The sequence below is a fragment of the Amblyomma maculatum genome, chromosome 11 (genome assembly GCF_055883805.1).
Source record: "Amblyomma maculatum isolate TAMU_Amacu chromosome 11, ASM5588380v1, whole genome shotgun sequence".
In the NCBI taxonomy this organism is placed as follows: domain Eukaryota; kingdom Metazoa; phylum Arthropoda; class Arachnida; order Ixodida; family Ixodidae; genus Amblyomma; species Amblyomma maculatum.
Window position 1 is genome coordinate 80,848,710 of NC_139354.1, and position 25,731 is coordinate 80,874,440.

At 46.1% G+C, this 25,731-nt stretch overlaps 1 protein-coding gene across 2 annotated transcripts in view; it reads right to left on the reverse strand.

Annotated features, from left to right (window-relative positions):
• Positions 1-352: 352 nt before the first annotated feature.
• Positions 353-25,731, reverse strand: part of LOC146174259 (solute carrier family 22 member 6-A-like) — a 109,873-nt gene continuing 84,494 nt past the window's right edge. The window contains exon 13 of one of the 2 annotated variants that reach the window (XM_084584876.1): positions 353-430. In XM_084584876.1, coding sequence (XP_084441002.1) covers positions 427-430 — 4 coding nt within the window. In that variant the 3' untranslated portion in view covers positions 353-426. The remainder of the gene's footprint in view (positions 431-25,731) is intronic. The other variant, XR_014702254.1, reaches the window with a different exon arrangement.

Below are 25,731 nucleotides of genomic sequence, written 5' to 3' on the forward strand. Positions count from 1 at the left end.
AGAGAGAGATATATATTTTAATGGCAACAGGAGATGTGTCTGTCTTGTGTAGTATTTCGGTAGTCTGCATTGTGTAGCGTGTACCAGTTCTGTAGTCTGTCTTATGTAGTGTGTCGCATGTCTGTAGTCTATCTTTTGTAGTGTTGTCGTTCTGTAGTATGTCTTTTGTAGTGTTGTCCTTCTGTAGTCTGTCTCCTGGCGTGTAGTATTTGTGTAGTGTGGCGCATTTCTGTAGTCTGCCTCGTCAAGTATTTGCTATTGTTAAATTAACATGCAGCTGCAGAGCAGCAATCCAGCTCTGTGCATTCCATGCATTCTTAAGTATGGCCATGCAGATCAAAAACACCTTACTTGGGGCAAAACAATTTATTAGCACAGTACTCCCGGCTGATAATTTTCCTTTTCTGCTTGTGAGTTCAGCATGCCCTAGCTGAAAAAAAAGAGAAAGACTGTGAGACCGCATGCCCATAAGAAATACACGTTAAATTGGCAGAACTAATAAGTATGCAATGTATAAACAAAATGTCACCTAGCTGTGCAGACCACTGCAGAATTTGGGAGACATCTTTAGACTGAGAACATTTTTCGCATGCACTGCATAGCTCGAATGACCAATTATGAAGAAAACCACTATATTTATTAGCACAATATGCATCCTTGATAACAGGTAGTGAACTCGCACCTATCTTGATCTTGTTAACTCTGCAATTTGGTCAACTTGAACTCTGTACGGCCCTAGCAAAAGCGGGCATAGTTCCAATGCTTGCTGGTCGGAGGCACGTATTCATGCACCAATTAATAGACCTGAGGCATTCGCAACTCCTAGCTTTGAGCTATGCAATGACAGAGGGTGTGACAACAGAAAACAACAGGTCGTCGAACAGAAAATGCCCGTTTCAGTCATCAGCGCTCAACTTTAAGGCGGCGAAGAAATATCTAGATAAAACCACAAGCAGTAACTAACATAACCTGGCACAAAACCTGGCACATAAATAACATAACCTGGCGAACTTGAATGTAATCCTTCGAGATATATCTTGGCGTCTCTTCGGAGACAACAAAGTGATAAACCCGAATCTCGCGACGAATATGAACAGAGTACGCAATCAAGCCGTGCGCTAGAGTCACAGTAATAAGGCCGCATACCAGCGGCCGTTACCAATATTACGACGATTGCGTTACTTCCAATTGCAAAATTAGAGCATACATCATTAGCTACTTCAGCTTTTCAATTAATTGGGATAAAGCATGACAGGTACCCACAATTGCAGAGATTATATTTAAAGGCGAAATCCCTTAATGCCACATTCTTCTCTGAACCATTAATTACGCCCGCTGTACGTACATTTTACCAATCCCGATAAAAATTCTTAACCCCCAAAAGCACGGACGGCATCAGATTTTCATTACAACACCTAGGGATAAGATTATGGAATGCGCTGCCCTTTTCTGTAGTTAACATCATCGATCAAGAAAATATTCACTACGAAAGGCAGCCTCACAGCCTAGCGGGAAATATTCGCATTGTGGTTCGTAAGCTTTAGTTCTTTTTTTGCTTTTTACTGCACTTTGCCTTTTGTGTAACGCATTTTGCCTTGCATAAGTTAGTGCCCTTATTCGTGTCATAGTCGAAATGTTACGTGCTAGTTTTCGACGTACTGCTTTTTATTTCCTCTCACATCGCCACTACACTGCTTCCCTTTTATAGACGCATCTTTTGTCGATGCTTCCCTGTTCTCCTTGTTTCGGTGTATGACTAATAACCACTCCTTTTTCTTGCGCTGCTACATTACTGTTGTATACGGTTCAGTGTTTTCGCTGATCGATGTTCCCCCTAAGTAATGCACGCTTCGGCTTTTAGGGTAAATAAATGATAAATATGTTATCCATAATTGTTTCGAATGCAAGGGTAGAATTCGACAGACAGAACGGTATGCCCTTCAATTCGTATAGGATATGGGGCCTGCAATATGCTGCCTTCTTTTTGTCAGAGGCAGCCAACAGCACTTGCCAGTAGCCATAAAGTAAATTATTGGAATGAACGTGCTAGGCACCTCGATGGCAATCAAGAACATCGTCATTGCGGGAAAGAGAGTAATTGTCCTTGTTGACAATAATGTTTAGGAGATGGTAGGCAAGACGAAATCGAAACACACGACCTTTCCTCATTACGAGGACCTCAAGTAAAGTCCAGTTGCTCTAAAATGCACAGATGGCACCATGTTGTGGCAAGAACTTAACATGTGCGCTGATTGCGCGATTTTGTAACGCTAAAAATTTAATATATAAATAAATAAAATAACAATGTATGCATATGTATATATATATATATATATATATACATATGCATACATTGTTATTTTATATATATATATATATATAAAATAACAATAACAATAAATTATATATATATATATATATATATATATATATATATGCAATGTATGCATATATATATATATATATATATATATTCAGATACGTCTTTCGGGATCCAGAATTATGTATATGAAGAGGTTGGGGCGCACGAACGAAAACAATTATTTCCCACGTCTCGGCCGGGTTCGGCCTAAACGTCTGAAATAAATCATTGTTTTGGTTCTAGCGCCCCTACCTCTTCATATACATAATTCTGGATCCCGAAAGACGTATCTGAATATATATATATATATATATATATATATATATATATATATATATATATATATTTACGTTCTCAGTATGTAATGGTGGTGTTTATTTCTCGTCTAAAGCGCTGCGATTCCCTCAAGGAACACCAGCACACACCACTGTTTCTTCTCTTTCTTCTTCTTCTCCCCAACTTCTTCTTCCTTTCTGATGCCCCGAAGCACGTGACACTTCCCCCCTCGCAGACGAAGCCCCAGGGCAGCAGTTTAAGGAAGGTGCCGGGGATGGAACCTTTTTAGGCCGAGCCGCAGGTGCCACCTGAGTCCGGCGTGAGCATCGGCCTCTTTCGGGGCGGCGTGAAATTAGATAGTTCACATTACTCAGGCACTCCAAAACGACAAAAGGGCCACTATAGCGAAAAAGCAGCTTCTGGGCTAAACCACACTTGCGCAGCGGCGTCCACAGCAGCACTAAATCACCGGGCACATATAAGACATGTGGGCGCAGGTTGTCGTAACGCTCCTTCGAACGTTCCTGTGAGTCCAGGATGCGGAGGCGGGCAATGCGGCGAGCTTCTTCGGCTCGACATAAAGTGGTGGCGATAGAAGGCTCGTTGTGGAGGGAGAAAGGAAGGATGGTATCAAGAAAGCTGCGGGGAACTGGAGCATACAGGAGGTAAAACGGACTGTAGCCAGTCGTCTCAAGAGTGCGGTTGGTCCGTTCAACAAATCCATCCGATTGCGGGTGATACGGCGTTGTATGACGGTAATCGCTGATGCATAGACGAAGGAGTTCTTCGATAACTTCAGCAGTAAATTGGCGCCCACAGTCACTGATCAGAACTCGAGGAGGGCCATGGCGCAGGACGAGAAATCGCAGAAGAAAAAGGGATACTTCGTAAGCAGTGGCTTGGGGTATTGCGGCTGTTTCTCCATATCAAGTGAGATGATCAACACATACCACTATTAATCGGTTACCGTTCGAAGATCGCGGAAAAGGACCCAATAGATCGATGCCCACCTGCTCAAAGGGTGCGGTCGGAGGCGCAATAGGGTGCAGCTGTTCCGGTGGACGGGAAGTACGGAGCTTGTACTACTGGCACTTGACACGACTAGCTACATAGCGCTGAATGGCTTGACGCATTTTCGGCCAGTAAAAGCGTTCCTGTGTGCGGTGAAGGGTCCGGGCGACACCGAAGTGGCTCGACGTGGTATCGTCGTGCATCCTTTCAAATAAAGAAATACGGAGGTTTTCCGGCACGACGAGAAGAAAGCATGCACCTCCGGGGTGGAAATTCTTGTAAAGCAGGCCGGCACGAACGCTGAAACGCGCATCTCCGAACTTTGAGCTGCAGAGAACAGCGGTGCCGAAGTCTGATCGTTGCGTTGCTCTGTCTAAAACAGTTGAGGGTGAGGAAACGTTGGCGAGATAGGCGCCAGGTAGTCATCAAAGTTGTCATCATCACTACCAGTTGACGAAAGCGGCAAGCGTGACGGACAGTCAGCGTCAGCATGTTGACGGCTGCTTTTGTATGCCACAGTGAAGTTAAATTCTTGTAACCGCAATGCACATCGCGCGAGCCGGCCGCAAGGGTCACGAAGATTTACGAGCCAACAGAGCGAATGGGGATCAGTGATAATGGCAAAACCTTGCCATATAGGTAGGAACGAAATCGTTGCACCGCAAAAACCACTGCGAGGCACTCTTGTTCAGTAACGGTGTAGTTACGCTCCGCCTTGCTCAACGAACGACTAGCATAAGCTATCAAGTGCTGATCGGTGCCATGACACTGGATGCGCACTGCGCCAACGCCCACGAGACTAGCATCGGTGTGAACTTCGATGGGGGCAGAAGGACAGAAGTGACGTAGGATAGGTCTGGATGTCAGAAGGATTTTGAGGTGGGCGGAAGAAAGAGTCGCAGTCAGTAGTCCAGTTGAACGGTGCATCTTTGTGTAAAAGGCACGTGAGCGGGTATGCGATGTCAGCGCATCTGGGCACAAAACGACGAAAATAGGAACACAGTCCTAAAAAGCTTCGAAGTTGATTCACTTATTTCGGTGCTAAAAGCCGGTTACAGCCGCAGTCTTCTGAGTATCCGGCCGAACACCATCCTTATCGACCAAGTGACCAAGAACGATTGTTTGGCGTTCGCCAAAGTGGCACTTCTTACAGTTGAGGACAAGGCCTGCTTTCTCAATGCAATCAAGAACGATAGTGAGGCGGCTATTGTGTTCCTGAAAGGTCTTGCCGAAGATCACAACGTCGTCCAAAGAGCGCAAACAATTTTTCCCACTTGAGTCTGCGCAGGATGGTGTCCATGAACCGTTCGAACTTGGCAGGCGCATTTCACAATCTAAAGGGCATTACGTCGAATTCATAGAGACCATCGTGCGTCACAAATGCCGTCTTTTCTTTGTCGCTTGGGTTCATCGGTATCTGCCAGTACCCCGATCTCAAGTCTACCGAAGAGAAGTATGGCGCCACGCCGAATGAAGACGGTCGATTGCATCGTCAATACGTAGAAGCTGATATACATCTTTTTTTGGTGACGGCGTTAAGGCGACGATAGTCCACACAGAAACGCCATGTGTTGTCTGCATTTTTAACCAGAATAACTGGAGCCGGCAAAGGCTTGAAGATTCCTGGATAACGCTACGTCTGAGCTTGTCATGAACTTGTTCATCAGTAAGCTGACGTTCGGTCGGAGACACACGATAGGGCTTCTGTCTGATTGGGCGAGAGATTCCAGTATCAATCAAATGATGGATGCGAGAATTTGGAATCGGTGGCTGATGATCTCTGGTGAAGTCGAAAACTGAAAAATGCTATGAAAGTAGGTCACTCAAAATTCGGCGCTACTGTGCTCCCAAAGATGTGTTTATCATTGCCGGGATTTGAGACTTTGCAAAATGGGATGTTTTCTCTTCAGGAGCATGGTTAGTTAGTGCCGCCACGTAATTCGACACACCTTCCTCGTAATGAGCGAGCCTCATGCCACGAGGCAACACGGCTGACTCGTCTGAATAAATTACAGTCCACAGCAAGGTGTGGCCTCTGCTGACTGAGACTATGCAACGAAGCTCCAAGGCACTCTTCTTTGCATAGGCCAGCGTTGTAGGTTCCACTACGGCGTCGAAATCCTCGCATAAATTTGTAGATGAAATAACTTGAATGAATTCTCCGGACAGCGCAAGTTCAACTGTATCTTCAGACACAGAAAACGCTCCTAAGTCGAGTGACGAGGTTTCTACAAGAGCCGACATCAACGCAGCGTTAAGCGAGATGTGTCCACTACGGCAGTCTAACGCTGCACCACACTGTTTCAAAAAGTCTATACCTAAAATTACTTCATGCGTGGAACGAGGCAACACTGTGAATTCAGTTCAAAACGCTTGGCCACCAATCACAACTTTCGCATAGCACACCCAAAGGCACCAATGATTCACCGCCAACACCACGGAATACCACAGCTTGATTCGCGCTAAACATCAGTTTATGTCATAATCGATTCTTGAATGCTAAACTCATAACAGAGACTGTTGCTCCAGTGTCAATTAGTGCCATAGTGTATGTTTCTTATCTCTCCTTGCTATTTTCTGAAACTCCGCATTGAGAACCTTGTATCTTTATCTTTCCCCCATAACGTTTGCCATCCTCCTTTTCTCAGCTATTTTCAAAGCCTCTTCAGATAACCAATTTGCTTTTTTGCATTTCTTGTGTTTTGGAACTACTTTAGCAGCAACTTCTTTTATTATATCACGAACACGTCTCTTCAGGCTCTGTCTTCTAGATCAAATTCTTGAAATCAATTCCTCACTTCCACAGCATATTTTGATGAAATTTGATCCAGATCCTACCTGAAAGGCCTTCAAGTTTTCAGCGTTTTCTTCAATCGAAGCTTAAATTTTGCAACAAGAAGCTGATGATCGGTGCTACAATCGGCCGCAGGCCTTGTTTTTACTGCTTGTATAGCGCTTCTCTATTTCTGCAGGGAAAAGAATATAATCAATCTGATTCCTGTACAGACCCTCCGGCGAAGTCCATGTTTACAGGTGCCTCTTGTGCTGTTGAAAATGAGTATTCGCTATGGTCAGGTTGTTTTCTTGACAACCTCTACTAGCCTCTGCCCAGCTTCATTTGGTTCACCAAGACCGAACTTGCCTGTAATTCCGGATATTTTTCACTCCTAACCTTAACATTCCAGTCTCCTATGAGAAAAAGCACGTCTGATGATGGAATGAGGTCTAAAAGGCATTGCAGGTCAGCATACAATCTCTCAACGTCAGCGTCTTCAGCAGTAGTGGTTGGCGCATAGACTTGGATAACTGTTATGTTGAAAGGGTGACCTTGGATCCTAAGTGAAATCAATCGGTCGTTTTTGGGATTGTACCCTAGCACTGCTTTGCCCATTCTTCTGTTTACTATACAAAACCGACTAGATTGGGCAACAGCTTCAGCAGGGATACATGCCCAGACCTCGCTTTTGTGAAGAACACTAATGATGTTTCTTGGGAAAACACAAACGAGAGCCTTAGAATAGATCACTTTATCCTTGTGATATCTTTGGCCACTACGAGGGTCAGACGAATGTTAGGAGAAGTGAAAACAACTGAGTGGAATGCATTTAGAGTACATTGCGACAAGGAACCAATTCAAGCTTTTGAGGCGTGGAGCAAGGGACTCCGCGAAGTTTACAAAAGAGCCACAAAGACCGTGAAAAGCACGAGCGCAGTTCCTGAAATTGATAACCACCTACTGCGGTTATGGGAAGCTCGTAGGAGTATGACTAAGAGGTGGGGGAGACAGAAGGGCAACAGGAAGCTTAAACTGAAAATTACCCAGGTCACCGCTGAGGAAGAGCAGTATGCGCACGAGCTCTCTTAACAAAACTGGGTACAGTTGTGTGATCCACTGAAAGGAACACTAGGGACGGCCAAGACTTGGTCGCTGCTAAGGAATCTCATTGACCCGGCCAAGTCTAAGGCCGAAACCAGCAAGACGCTTCACCGAATCGCCCACAAGTACCTGGGAGACGATGAGGAGTTGCTAGACAAGATCCAAAAACGGTACGTGGGGGAGATGGACATCACCGGCGCGTAATTCCGTCTTCTTCTTCTTCTTCTTCTTCCTTGATATTTGGCACATACCCGCGAAGGGGGATTGGCCAGGGTTCAGTGTGGACTGCCAAATGTCCTACACAAACTGAATTAGTGTAATAAAATAATTGACAACTAAACAAAAACAAAAGATTTAAGATCACAAAAGTTATTGAATGAAAATATATCAAGCAAAAATTTGGAGTTTTTTAATTTTGGAATGCAATTAGCAAGGGAATCTGTCCGTAGCTGTGATGTAGTTATGTAAGTACTGACAAATTTGAGGCAACGCAAATCCTTTCGCACTCGCACGGAAGGAGAGTAGAAGCGGGACCAATAACCTAAATCCCAAGCGTGCAATTGGATTTTCTAAATGCACCCTCCTCTGATGTGAAAACCTTCGGCAAGCAAAAAGGAAGTGATCAACATTTTCAATTTCACTGCAAGCCTCACAAAGGTTTGTGGGGCTGATCCCGCATCTACATAAATAAAGATTTAAGTGAGGAATCCTGCATCTCAGGAGAGTCATCGTAACCTCACACTGCTGTGATTTACATGATCGAACTTTCCACGAGTATATGAGATGCTGGTATTCGGCTGTAGATAGCAAAGATTCATTGCATGTAGCGGCTAGGTATTGATATCGCTGGAAACGGGACTTTCCAAAAATGATGATATTAGGGATGGTACATGGAACAGGTGCCTCAAGAGCTGATTTAGCCAGAAAATCTGCCGCTTCGTTGTGGAAAATACCGCTGTGTCCGGGGACCCTGATGAAGTGTATTTCTTTCACCCACCCCGGTATGAAATACTTTAGTGAGCAGCTGAACAGAGCATCCCGTGCTGACTCCAGTGACAACAAAACAGAAAGAGAGTCTGATAGAAAAATTATTTTTGAATGACTGCAGGGAACTTTTAGTAGCGCTAGCCCAATTGCCATAAACTCTGCTATAAATATCGGTGTGTAATCCGGGATACGCACCGAAAAACTCCAGGAAAGAGACTCCGAAAAAATTCCAATCGCAGCTTTGTGCGCAATCACAGACGCATCAGTGGCAATTACAGTGTGATCAGGGAACATTTCAAGGTGTTCACATAGGAGACTGGATATTAGATTTGAGGGAGAGTGCTTCACATTAGATGGAAATACAGAATCATAATTTATATCCACAAAGGACGTTGAGCAACCAATAGGACATATAGAAGCAAGGTCCACACCAATGTTTGTTAAAATGCTCTGCGTATAAACAACCTGGGGCTTGCAGACCCTTGGCCACTGGTGAGTGAGAAAGAGTGCGGGGTTTGACACAAAAATAGCTATAGCCACACCGGGAGTAGTCTCAAATGATCGCAAGAATGATCTGACAGTTAGAAGGTGGAAATGGGGGTTAAGGTCCGGAATGCGGGCCTCCAAGTACAGAACAGTGGTAGAGACTGACTGTGGAAGGCCTAGGCATAGGCGCAGCACCCGTCTTTCTAATAGCAGCAAAGGATGCAGCTTATATTTTGGACACCCAGAAAAAAGAATGCAGCCAAATTCCAGAATCGGTCTCACATAGGCTTTGTACAAAAGTAGAAGAGTATCTCGACGCATACCAAATTTCCTGTTACTTATCCGTGTCAGTCTACCAAGGGCACGTTCACCTTTCCGAACATTAGACTTGATGTGAAGCCTCCAATCCATACTAGCATCATACGTAATGCCTAAATACCGCACAGATTCCACTTGAGGTATGACATCTGAGCGGTAGTTTAACGAAACATATAAGGGGGTTACGGTTTTAAAAACTAGCACACTACTTTTGGACACATTTAAAACCAATTTAATTTTGTCCAACCAGACCTAAAGTGCATTTAGGTAAGCCAGGTCATGAATATCTTTTGCCGAGGCGAAGAATGCTATGTCATCTGCATATACATATACAGTGACATCAGGATGAACCGGAATATCGCACATTAATATATTAAAAAGGAGTGGGGAGAGCACAGAGCCCTGAGGCACCCCTCTTGTCTGTGCATAGGTGTCTGAGGTTAATGTGCCATCAGTGCATCCTCAACGGTAGGGTCCCGCAACTTCTTTCTCCTCACTTGTTAACTCTCAGCGAGTTAAACGGCGATAGTTACCGAATGGTGTCTCTGAATGCAACCTAAAGGTAACATGCACTCACTGAAGGCAGGAAATGATGATGGTGAAGATAATTAATTAGTGTTACCATTGTCATGCCATCCCCTTGTGGCTCTGTTCACGGCTGGTTTTGCGGCTATTGAGAGATATAAACACTACATATTGCGACGTAAAGGGGAACACTCTCCCGGAATGATCTTGGCCGCTTATTTTAATGTTGCGGTGAAAACAAAATAAAAAAAAAGTAAAAGTACAAAATTGCTTTTACAGGATTCGAACAGACGTTTTGATTGTTTTAATAGCTTAGTACTGAAGTAAGTAGTGTCAATCCATTGTGCCACTGAAGCTTTTTTTTTTTCCCGACATGGTATTTATTATACAGAAAGGGTTATGTGCACAGACTATTTACAATTCCTTCAGCCATTGCTGAGATGCGCAACAGAAGACACAACGTTTTAAAAGGCAGGCAGAAATAAGCACCGTGTCACCAGCGGAAACCAATCAAGTTGAAAGTCATTTTCATCATAAGTGTCCTTCAGTTGCAGCATCATTCTGCTAAAATGGAGTCTAGGCGGAACAACAGGTTCAGCGTTGCGATCCGACGTGCTTGTCTTCCACAAGCTATGAAGTCCAATAAGGAAAAACATGTCATATGGTTCGTAATCAGATTGTGTAACAGCAAGATACCGCACACTGTACGAATTTAGAACAAAGTCTTTCTTTAGAGTTCTTTGCAGCACATCCCAAAAAAGAATTGCGTCTTTGCAATTAATGAAACAGTGCTCAATTGTTTCGGGCACATCACACAGACGGCAGTTTACAGAAGATACAAAAATATTTTTTTATGTAGCGATGTGTTAACAGGTAGAGCTTCGGTGTGCAATTTAAAGAAAAATGTTTTCGTGCGAGAAGTCTGCATTTTGCGCACCCTTTTTAACACATCATGACCCTTCCAAAGTATAAAAAACGATACAGTGGTGGCGGAAAAAGCATTGCTACCAAATCCTTGTATAGTATCTTGCGCGAAACAGAATATAAGTACTCATTCGAGAATCGTAGTGTCAAAAAACTCACCGAAGCATAAACTTTCTGCATAAATCCTAGTAACTGCGGGCGATCAGTAAAATCTGAAGAAACCACTAAGTCGGGAAGCAGATTCATGAAATTAACTTGTAGGAATGCTCTAATAATTGGATGTGAACAATTACGAAAAAAGAAGAAACGGGCAACTAACTGCCTTACATACAGATGCACTAAGCCAGCCCCCCTGAACAAACAGGTCTGAATAGGTTATCACGACGAATCGGTTCAAAATTGGATGACCAAATAAACGTCGCAAATAATCGGTGAAAACGCTGGATGTAATGCTTAGCACAGTGGAGGACCTGAAGCACATAATGCATGCATGCAGTGGGACGCCTAGATAGTTAGGGGGCACACATGACCATTCAATTCCTGCATATAAGGATGGTGTTGAGCCCCACGAACAAAACCAAAGGCCGGAACTCTTGGAGTGATTCATCTGAGCACCAGAAACAACGCCAAATTCTTCTATGCTGGATATAACTTTTTCTATGCTTGGTTTGTCAGTGCAGGAAAACGCAAGATCATCCGCATATGCGAGCACTTTAACCTCATTTCCAAGGAGAGGGAAGCCATGGATACTACTGTTATGTAAAACACTCTGACAAAGTGGCTCCAAGTAAAGAGCAAAAAGCAGTGGAGACATCAGACAGCCTTGCTTTACAGAAGATTTGATTGGTATGGGGCTTGATAAGTGGCCATTTACAATTAGGCGAGTCGAACAATTTCTATAGCAAAGTTGCACCCCCTTCAGTACTACAGAACCAACGTTCGCTCGTTCCAGAAGAGAAAACAGGAAAGAATGACGAACTCTATCAAATGCTTTTGCGAGGTCGACCTGAAGTAAAGCAACCTAATCCTGATCATGAGAACAGGAGCACGATTCGAGGACTGTGCGCGCAATATGTACATTACTTTGTATGGCTCGGCGCCTCAAGCCACACGTCTGGTGAGGGCCAATGAGAACCGACATTGCGAACTGTAGGCGATTTGATAAAATTTTGGCGAAAAACTTGTAATCCACATTTGCCAGTATGATTGGTCTATAGCCTTCCACTGAGCGTAATTTTTCTTTATCAGTACTCTTTAGAATTAGGACTGTGGGGCATTTTGTAAAAGTCTCGAGAAGGGCTTCTAGATCAAAACTTATCGCGAAGACATCTAGCAGGATAGGAGCAGGAACAGTTTTAAAATCTTTGTAAAATTCAGAGGAAATGCCATCAGGACCAGGCGTTTTTGAGAGAGGTAATTGATCAATTGCCACTTCTACCTCTTGCTGCGTGAAAGAGCTACTAATTACAGAAGAATCATCTTCTGATAAAGGGGTCACCAGGGATGTGAAACGCGAGATGTTAGAATTTCTTACAGGAGGAACCTCATTCGTACTCGTAACCAATGTGCCATTACGCATAATTTCCGGAATCAGCTTTGCAGTCGCATGATAACGTTCATCAAGCAAAGCTTGCCGCGTCGGCCGTTCGCAGTGCAAAGCACGCTTGACACGAGATCGAATTAAGGCACCCCTGTATCGTTCCGCATCATGCCTTTGTAACTCACTTTTGACACTAGCAATTTCGTCCGTACATGATCCAGGGGATTCACATTCTAGCTCATACAGGTTACACAAGGTTTTGTTAAGTGTCTCCTCCTGATGTTTCCTGTAGAAAGACCTAATTGAGCCAAGTTCAATTGCTATCGCACGTACTTCCTGCTTGAACAATTCCCAAGCGGCGAACAATGGTAGATTTCTGGAAAAACATGATTGAAGCTGTGAGTGCACACGAATAATAAATTCTTGATCATTTACCAGCGATGATTTTAACTTCCAAAGTTCCCCCTGCGGCCTAAACTTTGAATGGTCATTGCCACCGAGCCGGGCTACTACCATGCTATGATCAGAAAACGAAACCGGTATAGTTGCGCAAAAAGCCAGCGGGAAACTAATGTACAAGATGCATAGATCCGGTCTAGACGAGCGTGAGAATGCCCCTGAATGTGGGTGAATGATCTAAAAGCACGGCAGGACGCCCCTGTATCAACCAGTCCCGCATATTCTGTAACACGGAACAAAAGTTCCCCACTCCTGTCACTGCGTGCGTCTGGACTAGAACGATCTATGGGGATGCAAACACAGTTGAAGTCACCCATTAGCACAAGATTTCGGTCACAGTCAAGTAAGCTGGCTGCGTGTTCAAAGCAATTTATGCGCTGTGTCACAGTATTAAAAGCATAAACATAATTATCCGCCATGGCTTCCTAAAGAGTAGAAGATCGCAACATATCAACCGACCCTCGGCGTCGGCAGCGTCTTTCGCAGAAACAGAAAACAACCTGCCGACAAGCCCACAGCATGCGCAACAGTGACATTAAAATCTGCCAAAAAGGGCTGTAGCACCCTCTCGGTTTCCTCCTCTCTCTCTATCTTCATCTCTTGGACTGCAACAATATCTATACGCCTGCTGTGCAAAAGTCGGCGAAGTTGCATCTGTCTCTGGCCAGACCAAAGACCCCGTACATTGAGAGTTGCAAGCACTATCTCTTCAGAGACCGCCATGGTGACAGCACATAGTTTTGCCTACAATTCCATTTGCCTCTCGGAAGACGACGAAGCAGCCTCCGAACCACCGCCAGGCCTCCTCGACCGCGAACGCCGGTACTTCCCTTTGTCCTTCGACGCTCGACCGCGACGACGATGCTTGTTGCCAGCTTGATCGTCCTCCTCACTGGACTCGGAGGCACATGCTGCACGGCGTTTCAAGACTGGCTCGTCGGCAGCCGCGAACCCGTCAGCCAGAGGAAATTGCCCCTGGTCTAGACGTTGTTGCACAGTAACGGCCACAGGGGTCACAATATCCGCGGTGAAATTCGCTGGGTGTTCGGGAACGATTGGTGGGTCGTCTGCGGTTGGCTCCTTGTCCGAAGCTTGACACATCTCGTCCAAGGCCTGAGACGCTGAGTTGTTCTCATTACCCTCGGACGCATGAGCAGTATTTTGTTCCTTAGTATCCCGTGGAGTAGTACTTGAGGACTCGGCCACAACGCCGACAGGAAGGTCGCCAGACGCATCAATTATCTCAGACGCGTCCATGATGTGCTCCCGTATTGCTTCGTCAGGAGGCCGGACTCGGTGCCGAAGCTTGTCCGCGTATGTAACCACACACTCCTCTGCTGTGTGGCCGAAACGCCGGCAATCTTCTCAACACGGCGTACGGCAGTGCCGACGAATGTGTCCTACACGGTTGCAGCGGAGACAGAGAGGTGGTCGGCCAGGTATCAAAACGAGGCTCTGCACTCCAGACACAGTTAGCTGACGTTGAACGTCGCCAACGCTAACCCCTTCGGCAAGAGTCAAAGTCACATCTCGGCTGAGCGTCTTCATCTGTTCCATATCGGCAAATTTCCAGTTTTCCTTCAAAATCGAGGTGACGTTGCCATAAGCTTGTAGAGCTTCACAAATAAAGGAGTCATCCAAGCGTTCAGGCAGCCAGAGAAGTTTCGCCTTTATCTCCTTCGGTTCTGGATCCACAACAACACAGCGGCGGTTCTTAACCAATAAATCTCCACATGAGACTAGTTTTGCTTTAGAGTGCGCCGATTTACATGTAACCATCCAGACATGCGACATTTCAAATTGTCCGATAGAGCTTATTCCAAATCCACCACGTTCCGAAGGGCGTCTCTGAAGTCTTAGGCACGGTAAGGGCGACCGACGAGGTCAGCATGCAGAAAAACGGAATCGACGACAAGCTTACCAGTTGGGAAACGGGGAAGGACAACACGGTAATCATTACTGCTGGCATTAGCCTGAGCAGTACCTCGGCCTGAGGCCGAATAAACCTTTGTAACGGAGAGCATTGTGAAACGCTCCATTGCGCCACTAAAGCAACGAGCACAACATGCTTTAAACCCGCTATTATTCATTTTTATAATATTTGAGTTATCTGTCGACAGGTGACGCTGTTCAGAGGACCCTACCCTTGAAATCTATTCCTCACTTCCACAGCATATTTTGATGAAATTTAATCCAGATCCTACCTGAAAGGCCTAGTTTTCAGCGTTTTCTTCAATCGAAGCTTAAATTTTGCAACAAGAAGCTGATGATTGGTGCTAGAATCGTTGAGGGTACGGAATCACGCATCCCCGGCTGCACAGAAGTGTATCGGGGAATTGAAAAAGAGAAACTCGACCGTCAAGAACACGGCGGTGGGAGCAGACAAGATCGGCAACGCCATTATAAGGAATCTAGGGGCGGAACAGATTGCGATCATCACAAACTTTTTGAATGACCACTGGGAGGCGGAGACTGCGCCGGAGGAGTGGAGACACGCAGAAATCATCACCATCCCTAAGCCAGGCAAGACGCTACGTTTGGAGAATCTGCGGCCTATCTCACTGACCTCATGTCTAGGGAAACTGTATGAAATGATCGTTGTGATCAGACTTCAAAACTATTTGGAAGATGACGATCTCCTGCCACACACAATGTTTGGTTTCCGGCCAAAGCTATCGACGCAAGACGTCCTTCGTCTCCTCAAATAAAAGGTTCTTAGCAACGTGCCAAAGTATGGAGAGCATGTAATCATGGCTCTCGACCTCAAGGGGGCGTTTGACAATCTTAGTCATGAAGCCGTACTATCGAGTCTGAGCAATCTACATTGCGGGCGAAAGATTCATGATTACGTCAAGGCCTTCCTTACGGATAGGACCGCGATTATAGGGATCGGCGACTTGCGATCGGACAAGATCAGGATGACTAACAATGGTACGCCTCAAGGATCTGTAATTTTGCCCCTTCTCATTAACATCGCTATAGTTGGTTTGGCGGAGAAGTTGAATGCCATAGACGGCATTCGGCACGCAATATACGCATTGGCCTAACGATTTGGATGATGGAGGGCTCGCTAGGTCTCAAGGAGGAGAGGCTACAAGCAGCCGCGGACACTGTTGACAGCTACGCAAAGGCTAGGGGACTTTCGTGTTCGCCCGAAAAATATGAAATTCTCAGAGAATATATGCCCCGATACGACAGTAAAGCTGACCTCACCGTTATGCTAGCCAGGGCTCGCATACCAAAAGTGCACGTGCTGAAAGTGTTGGGAATGTGGATTCAATCCAATCAGATGTCGGACCACACGATCAGATTGCTATCTGGATCTTCGGCCCAGATAGCGAGAATGATTAGGCGAGTGACCTATAGAGAAGAAAGCGGATGAAGGGAGAAGACACGCACAAGTTAGTGTGGGTGCTTGTGGTAAGCAGAGCCATGTGCAGTCTTTCCTATCAACACCTGAGCCAGGCAGATAAAGAGCAAGTGGAATTGATCCTGAGGAAGGCGTACAAGACAGTGCTGGGGCTGGCAACAAGAACGGCAAACGCGAATTTAACGACCCTTGGCTTAACAAACACATACAAAGAGCACAGGGAAGCGCAGCTTGTCTCTCAGAAGATGAGGCTGCAACGCACTACGGCGGGACGAGCTCTCTTGCGACGATTAGGCTATTACGAACACATGCTAGAGAATAAACGGACGATAGACATATCGGACGTGATCCGGTCTACTCTTGTAGTAGCGCCAATTCCCAAGAACATGCATCCTGTCGTTCATCAGGGTAGGCGTAGGGCGAGAACGGAAGCCTTAGCCAAGACCTATCAGAACAAGAACACCGTCTATGTAGACGCGGCGATGTATTCTAACGAAAGAGATGCGGTGGTGACGGTTGTAGATTTCCAGCTAAAGGAGAAAATAAGCGCCTCGCTACTTGCACCGTGTCTGACGCCGTGGAGGCCGCTATTGCTCTAGCGGTCGCAAAGGGCAATAGGTCCGGGAGTTCACTGGTAATCATGACCGATTTGCAAGCCGGTTGCCGAGGATTCATCAACGGCAGGATTGGCAAAAAGGCGGCCGTCATCTTGAAGGCCGGCGGGATAAGCGACGCAAAACAACTCGTACTTTAGGCTCCGGGGCACGACGGCATTCCCGGGAACATCCAAGCTGATCTCACAGCTCGAGGTTATGCAAACCGAGGCAGGTCAGAGGCCGAAGAGACCGGGGCAGTGACTCGTACCTACGCAGACATTTTGGTGCACTACCGGGGGACCTTGAAGACGGTATCCTCCACCCAACAAGTTGTTGAACAGGTCAGTGTCTTGGCGGCAGCTACAAACAAATTCTGGTCATTTCTGGCCTTTTGACCATCTGGAGAGCATAACTGTGGCTTTGCGCCAGCTTTGGCGTGTTGCGCCGTATATTTTATGCATTAATCTTTACTTAAGACACAACTTCCTTATAGTTCGTTACCACTTATGGGCACCAACTGAGGGCAGCAGTATCAAAATTCACGAGACAACGAGGAAGACAGAGCCTCCTTTGGAAACCGGTACGTAAGCAGCGGTCGCCCAGAGGAAGCGCCTCTATCGTTCGGGTGACGCAAGCAGTCAGGCCACCGTGTTGTGCTCGGCTGCTAGTAATGACCCTTCGACAGGTGATGATGGGTTCGTGCTGGTGATTTGCAGGAAAGCTAAACGAAGACTACGACGACGGGAAGACTCGTTCTCATCAGACACGTGTACGGTCATCACTACGCGAGGCCCCTCGACACACGTCTTGTTTAGGCCAGAGACGCGAACAGAAAACGTGAAGCTACTCAACAGGCAAGTTACACCTGTGTTCCTTGAAAGCCTTGTCCTTGAAAAGAGTAAACCCGTGAGAGTGAATCCCTACAAAACATATACCCCATTTATGTCATAAAGCGAAGCGCAATGAAGAGATTGACCGCCCTCAACAAACTCGGCGACATCAGTGTGCGCTTATATACTCTTCAGACCAACGGCACTAGCGCCGGCGTCGTTTACAATGTCGGTGTGGCCATTGCTGTAACCGATCTACTTGTCTTAATCAAGCGAACATCAAATAGCGTCTCCATGCGGCAAGTGCAGCGCCTCGGGAGATCGAAATTCATCAAGCTCTTTTTCAATGGCTACTGCATACCATCGCATGTGAAGGAAGGACATTTTCGACACCCGTTTCGGCCTTTCGTGCCCATATCACTTCAATGCAGGAAGTGCATTAAGGTCGGGCACGTGATTGGCGTCTGCAGATATTTTATCGTGTGCCCTAGATTCTCTGAGCCGCTAGCGGCGACGTTTACCGCGCGATTGTTCTAAAGTCCGCCAACTGCCATGGCCCTCATGATTCCTCCTTTAACGACTGCCCACGCTTAAGCACCTAACGGGCATTGCTGAAGCAAATGGTGCGTGAGCAATCTACGCAAAGAGAGGCCACTGTTAATTTGCGTCGGCATCGTACGCACCCTAAGAAGAAGAAGTTTGTTTATTCATGAAACAGGTATTACATAAATAATACAGAAGGAGGTCCCAGAGCTCAAGGCTGTATCGGGACCTCCTATGGGTGGATGTATAAACTTATGAAAAAAATATTATTGGACAGCAAAAGCAGTCAAAAGGGGCAAAACCGGCGAACACAATATGGTAAAAACAAAAGAATAGGAATTCAATACAAGCTCGAAAATTTCATGCGCGGCCGGTATTGTTAAAATTAAGTATACGAAGTGATACATATTCATACAAAGATACATATACAAAGTGATACGTCTTCCCTACGGGCATATAAAAACACTCATGAATTGAATGTGAACAAAGCGTTAAGTATATAAAGAAAAAACTTGTTTGAATGTGACACTATCGTGATAATACAGATAACAGTTGTTGTTTAAAACCGGACAGAGATGGGGATTGCTTGACATGAGAAGGGAGGTTATTCCAAATTTGTAAAGAAGCAAAAAGAGCCGTGTGCTTGCCGTAGTTTGTTCGAACGGTTGGTAATAGAAAATTGTTGTCCTTAGCAAATCTTGTTTGATTGTTATTGGTGAGGGCCTCCCTGTTGATTACAATTGAGGGTATGGTGTTGTGCACAGCTTTATAAAGTAGGATTGCGAGACTAGAGGTAATCAGTGAAGCGATCGGTAAAATTCTGTGCTCGTGAAGAAGTGATAGCGCTTCGCTGCGGTATGAACTGTAGGTTATTATACGTATGGCCTGATTTTGAAGGTGTTGCAGTTGATATAAATGTGATGGGTAAGTGTTATGGGTAAGTGATTATCTAACCAAACAGTTAATTTTGATAGCAAGTTCTCGAGCACTCCTGCATCTTGTCCTACTCCTATGTCTGTTGTTATAAATCAAAGGACTTCGACGGGTGGTGAAGCTGGAAGCGCTGCCTCGGGCGTTAACTAGCCACCGCTACCAAAACCTTCCACTTTCACCGGACCAGGAAACTAGCCTCGACCCGAATGTCCTAAGCCTGATGCCGAACTAGAGAAAGGTCAGGGTTTGGGACATGATCAAGACCTACAAGTAATTGCCGTTCTCGCGTCCATGATGAATGCAAGCCGTGCTGTGATATCTGGCCTGCGCACGCCAGCAGCACAGGAAAAGCTACAGGTACTGGACGCGCGAACTCTTGTTATAGCAGCTCTACAGCAGCAGGCACAATGGCTCCCCCTGCATAGGATTTTGAAAAAAATCTCAAGGACGCCTCTATTTTTCAACGGAATGCCCGTGGGCTTCAATTCCGAGCTGCCCATATTTGACAATATGTTCATGCAAATCACATCCCCATTTTTGTTGTTTGTGAACAGTATGTACCAAAGATCTTGCGACAGTCAGGCTACGAAGCGTTTGCTTCTCCAACGCACCAGGGAAACAGCAAGGTCATCATCTATATTCGACGAGACCTCATGCATTTACTTCATCTGATTCCTCCTAGCAACGATCAAAATTACGTTTTCCGGACAGTGAAGAAGCGCAATTTCACGTTTAGGCACGTGGGTGCGTATATGTCACCATCAAATCGTTTTGACGCCACACGATTGAGAGACTTGATGAAGATTACACCTGGCACTTGTATCGAGACTTGAAGGCTCAATACATCATGTGGGGAAGCGTTCTCATGAACCTCAAGGGAAGAAAGCTTGTGCCTATATTATCGCGAGCGACTAACGAGCCTTTCTTGTGCCAGTCATCCCGCGCTTGTGATAAGCGGCGCATGGCATGCTAGCGGTCTGCTATATGAGCTTTTTTTCTGTTGGACCATCATCGTTGCTTGTCGTAGTTATCATACTGGCGACGAGGATGGGATCCGTCTGGACTGGTCTGCCAAGCGTTTCCGAGCAAGATAGGAAGACGCACTTTGGAGGCAGCTAATGCAGACTACAAGCTCCTGGAATCCAGGGCAAGCAGCAGACATCTGATTCTATGCATTCCTGCGGGGCAGGACACGATAGGTAACTGATATACATTTGTTACATGAGAAATGTCGCGTCTCTGCAGAATCAATTAGTACGACACAAGGTCCAGAACTTTTATTCCTACTTGGATCGGTTTGAACGCTTCGTCAACGCTAACTGAGGAAAACGTCACTGAGGAAAAGTACCTGTCAGTTTTCTTAACAATGCTAGTTGCAGAGGCTTATGATGTCCACAAGAACTTAGTAGTTCCAGCGCTTCCTGGGGAAAATACGTTCGAAGAAGCCAAGGTTCTGCTAAAGAACCACTACAATCCGCAAACGTAACTAATTGCTGAAAGATGCAGATTTAACCGCCGAGTTCAGCCTTTTTGCCGCGTACGGTTTTCCCGAAGAGATTGTAAGTGATAACGGCCCACACTGTGTCTCAGGAGTTTGAAACATTCCTGTCGAAAAACAAACATACTATGACCCCACTGTATCACGCAATGTCGAATGGAGCAGCCGAGCGTTTAGGTCAGATAACAAAGAAGGCCCTTTTGAAACAAGCTTTTTCCGTTCCGAACATGGAAGGCAGCAATCTTAGCAGGAAGGATCAGAGAGCTTTTTGATGTCGTACAGGAAAAACGTGCATTCTGGGACTGGGAAAACTCCAGCCGATCTTTTCTTTTTGAAGCGACAGCCGCGAGTAAAGTTGTCTTTTCTCAAACCGGACTTTGTGCAAGACATGTGTGATAAGCAACAGCACATGAATCAGCAACGAGACAAGGACGGTGGCTGTGAAGGTGCTTTCGCCGTGAGGGAAAGAGTGTTTGTAAAGTGTGTGCGTGGCGAGGACACTTCTTGGGACGATGGCATAGTGATCCAAGTTGCCAGCCCAGTACCCTAGGTGGTGCGCGTGTCGGGTCAAGCCAGATTTGTGCACGCTGATCGCCTCCGCGCCTCGTTTGCACGACCAGCATCTCACCAGTATCATGAATCTCTGCCTCTTTAGCAGCCTGGAGAATAATCGGGAATACCACCAATAGACCCCCAGTGCACAGAACTGGCCCCTCTTTCCGGCACAAATGCAGCGGCCTCACCATCCCTGTCGACAGCAGATTCAACTGTGCCACCCGATGCGTCTGGTGAGTCACGAGAGCCGTGACTGCCAGCTAGCGACGAAGCTGCGGTGCTTCCTCGCCGTAGCGAACATACGCGTCGTCAGCCTGATTGCTGCCGACCATGAGACTTCAAGAAATGACTGTACAGTGTTGTCTAAGGGTGGATTTGATGTGATATTGCGAGCGAGTAGCGAGCCTATCTTGTGCCAGTCATCCGGCGCTTGTGATATCAGTGCACGGCACTCTAGCGGTGAGCTATAGGAACACGGTGTTCATTGAAACAAAGGCCTTTTTTCTGTTGGACCTTCGTCGTTGCTTGTCGTAGTTATTTCAGTGCCCTTCACATCTGAGCATGACCTTCAGTGCCTTAAAGACGGTACGCCAACTTTTATTCGAGGGGCACCTTACTGTAACAGTCTTGATTTAAATTTGTTGTCTAGATTCCTTACCAGCAGAGACCAATGGTCAGCGAATATAAAACACACAGAAGCGACCACATCCCTAGATATGTGATCATTATTGGCCTTTTCACATCCCTTTCTGCCATACGTATGCATCTCATCGATTTCGCAGCGCTTCAAGCACTTGTTAAAGATGCCTACAGAGCAGGCCTCACCGCAGATTTTGAAAAGAAAATTAAGGCCATGATAATCGTGTCTTGCTTCACCGCAAAGGCTAAATACACAGAATTTGATACGGAATTACAGCGGCTGCGATCACTTCGACGGGGAGCAGAATGTAGATACTGACGCACGAAGTCGCCCCTCGACCTCAGAGATGTGAGGCGCTTGATATATTCAGCGCAGAATTCAAGCCCTGCCGGCAAAACATTGCAAGTTGTTTTGTGAAACGCTTGATCCACGGAAGTCTTTATCAAGCATCTGAAGGTCGTTCGTGGTCTTCGAACATCCTTTCAACAGCTGTACCCATTCAAATATCTCGCACTCTACCAAAGACGTAGTTAGGTCGAGGTAGCCGAAGCTTTCTGCGCTCGGGTAGCAGGCTAATCGACCCCAACAGCAACGCTACATTTCAATGATGTTCCGGCTTGTCGAGATTCCCGAATGAACCTTTCCGTCTCCTTGGAAATACTTGACGCTGAGGCGGCTTCTTGCAGACGGTCATCATCGCCGGGTCCCGATAGTGTGACACGCTCTGCGCTTGGAAATCTTGGACAAGAAACTTCTTTCGGAGTATTGCAACAAATCATACAGTTAGGGTACAGTTCCAGACGAGTGAAAGTGCAGTCGTTTAGTTCCGCTCCTCAAGCCTGGCAAATCGCCTCTGGACTTGACATCATACCGTCCAATTGCACTGGCTAGTTGCGTTAGTAAAGTGCTGGAAAGAATGCTGCTTACACGTATTTAGTGGTGCCTGGAGCACTACCGCGTATATCCGAATATAATGTCCTGGTTTCGACGGGGAGGCTCTTCAATTGACAACGTGGTGCACCTTGTATCATCTGTACATGTCAAACCATTATGAAGCGCGTACCCGCGGCGTCGTTCCTGGATATAAACGGCGCATACGACGTCACTCACCAGGCCATTTTGGACGCTGGAAGCTTCCTAGCTTGGCGGCCGTGTTTTCTGCTAGATACGCAGCTATTTATCCAACAGATCTCACTTTATGCAGACTGAAGATTGGCCAACTTTTTATTTCACTTCCCGTGGATTATCATAGGTTAGAGTACTGAGACCAAAGCTCTGCAATCTTTCTTTTATGGGGTTTGTCGACTTGGTGCCACAGCCGGTGGAACTTAAATCTATGCAGACGACATCGTATGATGGCATCAGGAGTTGCGCGCCCACAAGCGCGAGCGAGGATTCGAAATGCGGCAAGTATGGTTGTTTTCTACCACCACCTGCAAGGCCTGCAGATACCAACCAAAAAGTGTTAGCTAGTTGCATTTACACGCAGGAACATGTTACTTTACACCATACGCATTGATGATAAAGCAATACCCTATAAAAGCTGTGAAAGCTGTGATAGCTTTCTAGGAGTGATTATCGAATGAAATTTTTCGTGGGTTCCAATTATTCTTCATGAAAAATAGACTGACAGCGATTTCTCACGTACTGGCCTTTGATGGGGAAAGTCAAGGGGAGTGCCAGTGCGGTTGATGCTACAGCTGTGCAATGCATTATTCATGGGCTTCCTTCGGTACACCTTATCTGTGCTTGGAAATATCAGAACAAAATACCAACAAAATACCCTAACAATTCTACAGAGCATTCAAGCTCAAGCTCAAGCTCTTCAAACCTGCTTCGAATAGCCGAAATGTGCCTCTACGGCTGCTACCGTATTAATTGCCTAGGAGCATCCTATCACTAACCTGCTTGACAGTTGACATACTCTGGGCAGATTTCTGAGACAAATCCCGGGTCTCCTCTCATCTTTTAGCCAGCCTTTCTACTTCTAGGCCGCGTACACCATTTACAGAGACCGTTGATGCACATCGCGTTTTTTTGGCTTCTCAGTTTACACCCGCCTCTCGACCATTCCAACCACATTGGAGCCTGCATCAACCCCATGTGCTTCGTTTAATACCCGGCATCAGGAAGAAGGTTGAGCTATCGCCGACAGAACTAAAACAAGTAACTCTTGAATACTTCGATGAGCACTATGCAAACCGTTTGCACGTCTAAGCCTACGGCTCAGTTAGTTCTTTGAGTTCTTCGGGCTCTATGGTCATTCCAGATAGAACAACAAAATACAAGTTCGGAGAATTCACTGGACTTCTTCAACAGCCGCGTAGCTGACAGTTCTTCGTGTCGCAATTAGGCATATCAGTCAGAAGAGCCCCCAGCTGTGGTCCATTTTCAGTCTCTGAACAGCCCTGCAAGCCTTACAAGCGGCTCTTCGCCGTGGAGCCCATGAGAAACTCGTCGCGAATTACAACTTCCATCACTATGCTATAAATAATGGACATGACATCATCTACCAATCGCTTGCAGGACAAAGTGGCATAGTGGGCAATCTCCATGCGGACGGGGTTACGCGAAAAGCCTGCCACGACGGCGAATGTGTGTCGATCCCCTTTTCCATGCAGACGCAGCACACGCTCGCCTTGTGGAATTCTGGTCAGTTTGTGAACTGCCGCTTAAAATCCTTGGACCATGACTAGAAGCTCCGGCTTTCACCAAGCCTACCTCGACGTGAAAAAACTTTGCTTTGACATCTGCATAATGGTGTAGCGTTCACAATCTCTTAATTGTTTGTGATAGGTATGGGAAATAGCCCTGCATGTGCAACCAGTTTAGAGTCTGGCCAATGGGGTTTGCCCACCCCATGGCCCTCCTTCATATCGGCCACATTCATCTGGCTCGAGATGACCGCCCCTCATGGAAAGCTGTTTTGCACAGCCCCAGTGTGGTATGGTACAAACAGCCCAGGTATGGAACAACTAATAGGAGAAGTAGAGTGGCTACCTTTCCAAACCTCTACCAGCAAAGGTACATGCGTTCCAAGTTCGCCTACGGCGGCCTGGCGCTCGTCACCACAGCACACCACACCACTAGCTTGCCTTCTTTGTGAGTTCCACGTCTACAGTGCGGAAAGACAGTGCCTCGTATGTGCGCTGGAGCGTTTAGGTGGACGTCCACTGACTGAAATTAAGATTCTAGGCCACTGGCTGCGTCGATCATCGACCGTGAAGTGCTCCCGGGCACTATTCTTATTCATGAAAACCGCGGGCCTGATCGATAGGCTGTGATTTTGCTGTTATGTGTTGTGATGTGACTGTAACGTGATGTGGTTTGACGTAATATGGATTTTATGTTACTATATAGACTTCACCCATCCCTCTCTTACGCAACAATTTTCTCTCCACTCACCTATTTCCCTCAGTACAGGGTAGCAAACCAGTTTCATTTACCGGTTAACCTCCCTACCTTTCCGCCTGCTCGTCTTCCACCCCTTCTTTAAATATCTTCTGCTCAGATCAACTGTATGGCTCATTTTTTGTTTCAAACCGTGTGCAATACTCTCCGGGAGGTGTGATACACGCTCTGGTATTCACGTTTACTGATTAGGTGGTTGCTTGATTCTCAATGAGCGAGTTTGGTTTCTCAGCTCTAGGTAATGTGGTGACATCTCAGAGGGTACGATAAGCAAGTTACGCCACGCGATTCAATAATGTCAAGACACATTGTCGAGATTTCGTATGTTTAGGTAAACATAATGTACGCGCCAGCTTGTTTCTAAATTTGTCCAAATGGATGTGTAGGTGCAATGAGTAGCTTAAAAAAGAAATCGAAAAGGGAAGACTCAAACTTGAGCGCTTCATGTGGGATAAGCTCGGCAAGTTTTTCACCTGTGTCAATAACTGTCGTGTCAGTAACCCGTAGACATGAGAGCTCATAATGGGCTGATTATTCGTCACATATCAATCGCATGTTGCCTCTCTTTCAGTACCAGTATTCAGAAGGTT